The sequence below is a fragment of the Neofelis nebulosa genome, chromosome 2 (genome assembly GCF_028018385.1).
Source record: "Neofelis nebulosa isolate mNeoNeb1 chromosome 2, mNeoNeb1.pri, whole genome shotgun sequence".
Taxonomy (NCBI): Eukaryota; Metazoa; Chordata; class Mammalia; order Carnivora; family Felidae; genus Neofelis; species Neofelis nebulosa.
The window spans coordinates 29,777,858-29,788,357 of record NC_080783.1 but is presented as its reverse complement, the minus strand read 5'-3'; the positions used below and the strand labels follow the sequence as shown (position 1 = coordinate 29,788,357).

At 44.9% G+C, this 10,500-nt stretch overlaps 1 protein-coding gene across 6 annotated transcripts in view; it reads left to right on the top strand.

The window, feature by feature from the left end:
• The first annotated feature begins 4,818 nt into the window (after positions 1–4,818).
• The window catches only part of ADAM23 (ADAM metallopeptidase domain 23), a 200,124-nt gene continuing 194,442 nt past the window's right edge, over positions 4,819–10,500 (top strand). For 5 of the 6 annotated variants that reach the window (XM_058707552.1, XM_058707542.1, XM_058707538.1 and 2 more), the window contains exons 1-2: positions 4,820–5,284; positions 6,451–6,668. In XM_058707552.1, the coding sequence (XP_058563535.1) occupies positions 5,071–5,284; positions 6,451–6,668 (432 nt within the window). In that variant the 5' untranslated portion in view covers positions 4,820–5,070. Of the gene's footprint in view, positions 5,285–6,450; positions 6,669–10,500 lie in introns of all 6 variants that reach the window. The other variant, XM_058707532.1, reaches the window with a different exon arrangement.

Below are 10,500 nucleotides of genomic sequence, written 5' to 3'. Positions count from 1 at the left end.
ACTTGCGCATCTGCTCTGTTACATCACCCTCCTTTTTTGCCAGCTTTCACCCACCAAGGCCCCTTTTCTGTGATGCCTTTATCTCCCTTCTCCCCCAGAGTCTCAGTGCGCTAGAGGCAGAGGCCTTCCAAATCTAATATTTCTACCCTTACTTTTACATGGTCTTGTCCAGGCCCAGTTTTCTCACTGGTTATAAAGTGGGTCCAGTTCTGCCCCTGTAAAGAGAGGACTTCTGGTGTCTTCCAGAACCAGACCAACTGAACCACTTACGTGAGCAGTATGGCTACTCTTTCTGGACACTGGTCGCACATCCCCTTGTTTGCGTTCACTTGGTGTCCATATCACTCGGTTAATTTCCTTCCCAAGGATCTTCTGGTCTCCTGCCTTCACCTACGACTGCAGCAGATTTCCATGCCTGTCACTTTGACCAGGCCACTCCAATGGTCCCTGATGTCCTTGGAATGCAGCACACATATCTAACCAGGGCTATCACAGCACTCAGACTTCTCATACATCCCTTTCTACATTCGAATCCAGCTTGCTGAATGCTTCCCTCTTCTGCCTGTGATTGGCTGTCTACTCAGCACACATTTATTGAGTGCTGACTCCATTCCAGGTACTATTGTAGGCTCTGGGCATCAGAGATGACCAGGATGCAGCCTAGTTCAGTATTTTTTTGAGAGGGGAAAGGTGACAGCACAAACATGAATATAGAGCAAAGCACCAGGTGGTGATTAACGAAGTATTAAATATCACGAGAGCACAGATAATATTTGGAACTAAACTGCATAACCATAAATATTCTAAACTATCTGATAAGAATATTTCCAAACTAACAAATTATCCACTTAAAGAATATTTAATTCTGGGTGGGGAGGGTACCTGGGTGGCTCAGTTGCTTAGGCGTCCAACTCTTGATTTCAGCTCAGGTCATGATCTCACAGTTGTGAGATCCAGCCCTGCATTGGGCTCTGTGCTGGGTACAGAGCCTGCTTAAGATTCTTTCTACCTTTCCCTTTGCCCCTCCCCCAACTCATACGCATGTGCGCGCACACGGGCGCTCTCTCCCCCCTCCCCTCAAAAAAATTTTTTTTTTGATTCAGTTTTTAACCTTCACTGAAATATATGGTTTAAGGAACAAACTTCTGGTAAGTTTTTCTGAGTGATTTACTCCTTCTGTAACTCACTATCTCATTTGCCTCCAGCCATGCCTATAAACATTAAAGTTCTGCAAATAAATGCAGTCTTTTGATTATAGTGTAAAAGACAACTTCCTGTAAACACTCCTGCTCCTTATTAGAAACTGAAATGAGTTCTCATTCTGTTCCTTGAGTGCATGGAATGGTGGCTTAAACTGGTGGATGTTCACTTGGTCCAGGTTGACAGATAGCTTTATTTACTGGAATAGACTTTTTTTTTGCACTTTATTTATTATTATTTTTTAATATGAAATTTAATGTCAAATTGGTTTCCATACAACACCCAGTGCTCACACCAACAGGTGCCCTCCTCAATTCCCATCACCCACCCTCCCCACCCTCCCACCCTCCATCGACCCTCAGTTTATTCTCAGTTTTTAAGAGTCTCTTATGGTTGGGCTCCCTCCCTCTCTAACTTTTTTTTTCTTCCCCTCCCCCATGGTCTTCTGTCAAGTTTCTCAGGATCCACATAGGAGTGAAAACATATGGTATCTGTCTTTCTGTGTATGACTTATTTCTTTCTTTTTTTTTTTTTTTTTACTAATTTTTTTTTAATTTTTTTTTTCAACGTTTTTTATTTATTTTTGGGACAGAGAGAGACAGAGCATGAACGGGGGAGGGGCAGAGAGAGAGGGAGACACAGAATCGGAAATAGGCTCCAGGCTCCGAGCCATCAGCCCAGAGCCTGACGTGGGGCTCGAACTCACAGACTGCGAGATCATGACCTGGCTGAAGTCGGACGCTTAACCGACTGCGCCACCCAGGCGCCCCATGTATGACTTATTTCACTTAGCATAACACTCTCTAGTTCCATCCGTGTTGCTACAAATGGCCAGATTTCATTCTTTCTCATTGCCAAGTAATATTCCATTGGATACTGGAACTACTGGAGATACTGGATTGTGGATATATAAACCACATCTTCTTTATCCATTCATCAGCTGATGGACATTGAGGCTCTTTCCATCATTTGGCTATTGTTGAAAGTGCTGCTATAAACATTGGGGTACAAGTGCCCCTATGCATCAGCACTCCTGTATCCCTTGGGTCAATTCCTAGCAGTGCCATTGCTGGGTCATAGGGTAGATCTATTTTTAATATATTGAGGAAACTCCACACTGTTTTCCAGAGTGGCTGCACCGGTTTGCATTCCCACCAGCAGTGCAAGAGGGTGGAACAGGCTTTGAGACATTGTCACTAATTTCAGGAGAGTCCTTTCAAATAACTGCATCTTTGCATCTTTCATTTCCTTCTTTTTTCTCATTCCTTGTACACCTCCTTCCTCCCAAGCCCTTTTTCAAGATAATAGCATTATATCAAATATAAGTTGGGAAAACTTAGCCAGGACATGCTTGTCTTGAGACACCCTCAAGAACACTGACCTACAAGTAGGAACTACAGGGAGGAAGAAGTGTTCATCAGCTTGCTCCAGTGTGACTCCTGCTATAGTGCACCACACATTTTTGTTTATTCATTGATGACATATTTTCTGAGTGCCTTCTTGGTGCCACAAACACCATACTAGGTTCTAGGGACAATACTGAGCCAAAGGGATCATTACTGCTGCCCTCATTTGGGGGAAACCAGCATCAGTTACAAGTTTACATTAATACATGTGTGATAATAAGTTAATATCTTAGTTATGATATAGAGAGGATGAGCTAATATTAGTGTTTAACCCCGTAACAGCTCTGTGATCTCTGGTCTCTGTATTATCTGTCTGCCTTCCTCCCTCCTTCCATCTCTTTCCCCACTCCCTACCTCTTCCTTCTTTGTTAAATGGGGGTTGTTGGGGTGGAAAAATTTTCCTCTATATTTCAAAGGTTCTTCTGGCCGGTCTAAGAGTTAAACTGACACAAGACAGATTAAAGGAGAAAAATAAAATTTAATTTCATACATATGAGAACTCTACATACATGGGAGTTCTCAAAACAGAAAGGTGAACTGAGATACATACACTATCCTGGGCTGAGGAATGGGATAGGCGCTGGGGGTTCCAAAGGAGAGAAGGTCAATGCACCTGGCAATAAGAATAAGCACATGTTTGGTAATTAGATGCTTGCATTGCTGTATGGGGGTCACTCAGATAAATGTTATCCTTGGTAGTAACTCTTATTCTGAGAAAGATCCCCAATTTAAACTCTTTTAGGCAGTTAAGGGAGGGGCAAAATTTTCTCTTGAGCCCACAGGGCTTCCATTGCCTTCAGCTCTAAATAGTCCACATGCCAAAGTGGCACATTTGGGGAAGCCTTTTTCTGAACCTCTTTAGGGTGGAGAATATGGCCAACAACACTAAACCCTGTCATCACTATGGTGCTTTATACTCGTAGTTTTTTCTTTTAGTTTTGGAACTCTGGATCCCCCGCAGTGGATGTTATAATCTCCATTTTAAATACTAATAATGGAGTAAGACAACGTTGTTATCACTCACCGCCATTGGATGGATGAATAAAGGAAAGCTTGCATTGTGGGGCTTTGGGGGCAGAAATATGTCACAGGCCCTAAATGGAAACAAACCATAGGATTTAGTGGCTGCTAACCTACCTAACTCAGGGACTCTGGATTTACATTTTTTTACAACAGCAAGAGAAAAATCGCCCCCTTACTCTGAAGAAGTCAGGGCTGGATCTCAAAATCTGTGGTGTGTCCTCCCCAGTGCAAGTCCACCCATATGGCTGACAAACGATGGATTTCCCCAAATAGCTGCCACACACTTGGTTTCTAAGTCTTCGCAGATACACCCAGTCACGCTTTCTGAACTTTTGAGCAAACACCCTTCCGGGTTCTTCAGCTTTCGGAAAAGCCCCTACGCATAGGCACAGGGGACAGAGGCCCGCGAGTGGGGGTGGGGCGGAGGGGGAGCGCCCCAGCTCTGGGGATTCCTGCGCAGGAGTCTGGCTGGCTGCGAGGCCTCCTGGCTCAGCGCGCCCACCAGCCCTCACCAGCCTGCAACGAGCAAACGTGCTTCGCAGTCCTCTTTTCACCGGCTAAGAGCCAGCTGAATGAGGAGCAGCGCTATTTTTACCTCTCCGGCCGCAATCCTTTATATTAATTTGCAGGAAGGAAATAAATAAAGGATTAGGAAGGAAATGCTTGGCCTTAGGGTCTCCCGGAGAAGGGGGTTGGAATAGGAGGGGGGAGTATTTAAGATCTAGGGTGGTGGGAGAGGCAGGTAGATTTCTCTGGTTGATTGTTTCTCCCAAATCATCTTTGTCTCTGGCCTGGAAACCGCGGTACGCTTCTTTCTTCCCCTCTGGCTAATCTCTTATTGCCAGCCACCCCCCTCTCCCGCCCCCACCTCTGAAGATGCCACCGTCACCTCTGATGCTGCCTGGGATGCTGCATCACTCTGCTGCTTTTTTTCCCTCTCCCTTTTCCTCCACGATGAAGCATGCGCAGTGCGTCCTGTGCCAGGCAATAGCAACGGCATCCGTATCGGCATCAGCATCAGCATCAGGACCCGAAGGCGCGCTCGGGCGCGCTCTCGAGGGCGGGGCGCACGCCCGCGCCGCGCGCCCCCGCGCCGCTCGCTCTCACGCGCCCTCTCAGCATCCTCAGCCCCAGCAGCAGCCCCCGCAGTTGCTGGAGCGGCCGCGCCCGCCGCAGGGAGGGAGGAGCATCTGGGGAGGCTCCAAGTTGGCGGAGCGACTAGGACCCCCGGACTCTTCAGCGGCCGCCCGGGAGGGGCTGAGAGGCGAGCAGGGGAGGGGGCGCCGCCCAGCCCCTAGTCCCGAGCCCCGAGCCCCGGCCCCCTGCCCGCGGCGGCACCATGCGCGCTGAGCCGGCGTGACCGGCTCCGCCCGCAGCCTCCCCGCAGCCCAGCCCGGCGCTCTCGCTGGCCACACCGAGCGGCGCCCGGGAGCTATGAGCCATGAAGCCGCCCGGCAGCAGCTCCCGGCGGCCGCCCCTGGCGGGCTACAGCCTTCCCCGAGCCTCCGGCGGCCCCCGCGGCGGCCCCGCCGGCCCGGCGCCTGCCCGCGCCCTGGCCCGCGCGCCGCCCTGCCGCCTGCTCCTCGTCCTTCTCCTGCTGCCTCCACTCGCCACCTCGTCCCGGCCCCGTGCCTGGGGGGCTGCTGCACCCAGCGGTGGGTATGGCCCCGGTGCCCTTTGCATTGCCTTGCCTGCGGGCCCCTGCAGAGGAAAGCGAAGGGCACGCGGGTCCGTGCGCTCCGGACACGTCCCGGGCCCGGCCTTTCCCAGCCACCCTGCCTGCCTCTCCACCTCTTTCCCAAACCCCTGTTCATTCCAATTCACTTTTTGAAGTCCGTTTCTGTTGCATTCACTAAAAACCCATTCCAATTACTGTCGGTTCCACTGGAAGGTATTTAGTGGATGCGGGGTCCCTCAGCGATCTGTGTAACTTGGCGGAGGGGAAACCGGTGGACGGTAAATGCAGTGAGGGAGCAAGTTGCTTCTTGGGTGGAGAGCCTGGATGTGAATGCGGGAGGCTGTAATAATGATAGTGGTAATGTGTTGTTTCCTCACATCGCCTGCTGGGTTTATTCACTGCTGTTGGACTTAAGATGGGGGAGGGAAACTTCGGAGAGAGAGACCTTTAGTTTGTAATTCTCAAAATGCTTGTCATTATAATGAACAATTAACATAATATGATATTCAATACGTCGATGATTGGAAATCAGTGGAAGCAGAAAGCTGGCCTTGGCAGGAAAATAAAAGGAATTGGAACGCTGCCAGCATCTGCTTCCCTCTATGGCAGAGAATTTTTGCTCGTGTCAAAGTTTAAAGAAAAAGGAATTGTCTGTTTTGTTTAATGAATCAATTGACAACCCGTGCCCGTGAATTCAGCACTCCAGTTATCTTAGGAGCATTCTTAGCTCTCCGATGGGATACTCCTAGTCAGAGTCCCATTGAGCTTTCTGTAGACTCAAGGGATGGAGAAGAGGGTCAAAACCTCTGAGCATGTTCATTTAACGTCTTCCTTCAAGTCCATTCCACCCCCCACCCCGACTCCCCATACTTAGAAGTGTAGATTTGAGACTGGTTAGAAATACACATAAAAAACACTAAGACAATAAATAGTACATTGTCGTATAAGCCTCACTGGCCGTTAACCTATCCAGGCCATTTCATTGTTGGGATAACTTGCTTTGCTGTGTCTCTACTTCTTACCTGCTTATAAATAGAAAACTTTGTTTTTGCAATTGATGGAAAAACATTGTAGTACGTATGTATTTATTGGGCATATGTGTGTATTTGTGTATCTTTGTGCACCCCCCCCCCTCCACCCCAGCTCCGCATTGGAATGAAACTGCAGAAAAAAATTTGGAAGTCCTGGCAGATGAAGACAACACATCGCAACAGAATAGCAGCAATGATACCAGTTACAGGAATGCAATGCAGAAAGAAATCACACTGCCTTCAAGACTCATATATTACATCAACCAAGACTCGGAAAGCCCTTATCATGTTCTTGACACAAAGACGAGACACCAGCAAAAACATAACAAGGTAGGCATGGGTCTGGGTATGTAAAAGTAGCTGCCATGGAGAGTTGTCTTTTGATTTGATTTGCTGCCAGAATCCGATTTCACAAATTTTACTGCAACATTTTATTAGGAAATCAATCAATATTATGATAGAGGAGAGACTGGAGGAAGTAAACCTGGGATCTACTGGGATAGGATTGCTGTTTGTTTTTTTCTCTCTGACACTAATGTGGAATTTGAATTTCTTATGGCTTTTTAAATCCAATAGCTGAAATGTGGTCCATGTGTCTTTAAGTTGCATTGGACACCGAAGGGTAGTTAAGTGAGTATGTTTATGGTCCTGACTTATTTCTGTGAGGCTTTTTATAAGGGTGCAGTGTTCTACACCCCATGATGAAAACTGCTTTCAGTCTGCACACAGAAGATTGCTCTATGAGGCTATTTGTCTGCAGAGTCCCTATCACTTTCACGTAGAAACTGAGTGTTTAACTTTGATTTTAAATTTCTTTAATTGATCAGAGTAAAAAATACTTTTTTTCTGACATATTTTCAGCAGGTAAACAATTTGGCATTTAAAAAGACTATAGCGAATATATACAAACTGTTTATGTAATATAGAGACCAGTTTTGGCCATCATAGTCCTTCAAGACTTCATCTGCATTCGTTGTGAGTCGTTGCTTTACTTTCCAGTTGGTTCAGAAAGTGACACTGATTTTTAAAAAGGCATTCAACAGAAGATGAGGGGCTTAATGTCCAAAGAGTTTGAAGGATCTTTTTTTCTTGCTTACTGCTCTTTATTTGAGTTAGTAATATTTTGGGTGCCAAGCAGATTTATACAACGGGTTGGTCATCAGTGCCTCTGTTCTTTATCAGGAGCAGAGAATAGAGTTTGTATGTCAGATATTTTACTTTGGACTATACCTGTTCAATTGAGAAAAGCAGTAACTGTCTAACATCTAGTGTTTAAGAAAAGTATCTGTGGTTCATATCATTGTTTTGATTTGTTTTCTAAAACATAGGTAAGTGGTAATGGTATTTATTCCCATTTTACAAATGAGGAGTTAGAAATTTAAGGCTTTTGGGTGATTTTCCGAAGATTGTAAAATGGCTAATATCAACTTCAAGAGGCCTGAACATTTCATTTTTATTATTTTTTACAAGTCAGGTTTCTGAGAAAATGCTTCCTATTCAATACAGAATATTATTGGAGCAGCTAATTTTGTTTCACAGTATTGTGATGTGGCTGTTACCCACCTTGGCTGAGATGAACTCCAGGACTCTGTTCTCACGGCCCTATGACATCTGCTCCTGTGTAACTTAATGGCTTGACTCTTGGATCCTGTCTGCCCATTTGTCTTGTTGATAGGATGAGTGGATGGTGACTTTAAGGAAGACGAATCCAAGGCCCTTTTGAGAAGTGCATTGAGACCCATTTTCTGGCTGTCCTAATTAATGAAACCTTCTGTGGTTGGGTGGTAGGCTCTCGAACTCCGGTGCCTTTGCATAGGGTGTTGGAGGAATAACACACACACACACACACACACACACACACACACACGCACACACACACAAGTTGCCTTAAAGTGTATTTCAAAGAATGCTCAATTCCTCCTGAGCTGAGACTTAAAAATATTTCAGAGGAATATTTTTATAACTCAAGTTTTAAAGGCTATGACTGACACCTATCTTCTGGTCTAATGTTATGTGGTTGCTTTTTGGGTAGGCCATGGTTTGACTCCTCTATATCTTAATTTTTATGAAAATATGGTTTGTTAAACCTTGTCCTGCCACTCACGTAGATTTCTCACCACGGAACACATACTTGCTGTTGGGGCGCGGTGGTGGGGGTTCTTTTTATCTTAGAAAAAAATGCTTACACAGAAATTGTATTTGGAAGCGTTTTTCTCCTTTTCTTATTAGTTCAATTCAACACACACTGGTTGCACATTTTTCCTGTGCAAAGGAGTATGCTAAAGATTCAGAGATAAGAGATAAGGGTGCACAGATGGACAAGGCACTGTCTGACCCCCAGGAGACACTAACATGAGATAAGCAAGATTCTAAAAAGTGCCCCCTGCCGTCACAGGTATAAACAGCGTCTTGTGTCGTGAAATTTCCCTTTGTGTTCTGTGATTTCCCTTTTATTTCTGTTTTTAAGCATTTCTGGAACGAGGTGACAAAAAGTGTCCCATATGTTTCCTGCTGTGTCTTAAGATAACTGACTTGCCAGTAATAGTCATGGGAGACACTTGTCAGTTCAGCTGCTTTACAAATGTTTCAGCAAAGAGAGATTTGATAGAGTTTCATCATCCTTGCTTTTATACAAGAAGTTTTGATTTTAGTATGTGTATTATGTATCTTTTTTTCCTTTCCTGATTTCATTGCACTCAAGCACATTTTAATGAATGCCTTAGAAATGCTGAATCACTGTGCCATTCTCGTGGATCCTCAGACCGGGGGTACAGGTGGATAGGGAAGTTCCCAGAGAGGGGTTGCAAGGCAGAGTTTTACATTTATTTCACAAACATGGAGTGTTGATCAGTCCTTATTACTTTACAACTGTGCAAGTGAAAATGTTATTAACTCTTTCACAATTCACGAGTTTAAAAACAGATGATGCAAAGCACCTCTGTAATAGTAGTGTTTCTGAAAACCTTAAAGTTCTCTTTGTCAGAGATTGTTTAGGAATCTTTTTGTCTCCAGATAAGGTGATGAATAACTTATTGTCCAAACTGTGCCATTTTTGAGAGTGACAGTGGGCACGCTTAATCATCAGGCTAGGATAATAGACATAAACCGAGATGGTCAAGAGCAGATGGGGAATGTGGTCACCTTGGATTGAAATGGTCATATTCCTTGAGTTTTGGTGCTTACCCCAATTCAAGTTTCTTTATAGACAGTTTTATTTTCTGATGAATTAGTGTAAATTTTTCCTTACTAGGAAGTCAGTTTACCACCTTGTAGAAGTTTCAGGGTCTGAAATGGAAACATTTAGTTTTGCTTTGTTACCAAGACTTACCTTTTTTTATTTTTTAATGTTTATTTTTGAGAGAGAGAGAGAGAGAGAGCGAGCTAGCGTGCGCAAGTCGGGGAGGGGCAGAGAGAGTGGGGGTGCAGAGGATCTGAAGCTGGCTCTGTGCTGATAGCAGAGAGCCTGATGTGGGGCTTGAACTCGCAAACTGCAAGATCATGACCAGAGCCACAGTTGGTCACTTAACTGAGTGAGCCACCCAGGTGCCCCAAGATATTTATAAGCAAAAATGGATGATTACTAAACGCAAGCATTTTATGAACCACTAATGCAATATATTAATTAAATGGACATACATTTAAAAAGAGGGAGAAACAATTTGGATTCATTCATTCACTCACTCATTCATTCATTCATTCTGAGATAATCCTATGAGATCTGTTCCTAAGAAAGTTAATGAGCCTGTAGAAGAGGAAAAATAAATTTCCCTCTACCCTTCTAAGTTCTGGGCTGAGCCACACCCTGCAATAAAAGACAGCTTAACAGGAGGAAAACAAACAGAAGTTTTATAACATGTGTACCTCCTATATGCATGGGGGAGACCCAGGAAAACTGAGTAACTCTTCAGAATTGCCCAAGTCACTACCTTAGATAATATCTTCAGCTAAAGACAAAAGAAGATGTTGGAGGTGGGTGGGTGGGGATCCAGTTGTGGGAAGCTATCAGGAAAAACACAGTAAGTGGTGAGAGAAGACTCTGCTTTCTCCATTGATGAGAGTTTCTAGATGCTTAGAATCATTGTCTTCCAGAGAGAGAGAGAGAGAGAGAGAGAGAGAGAGAGAGAGAGAGACCCTTACAAATGGAGAGTTCTTATAAAATGGA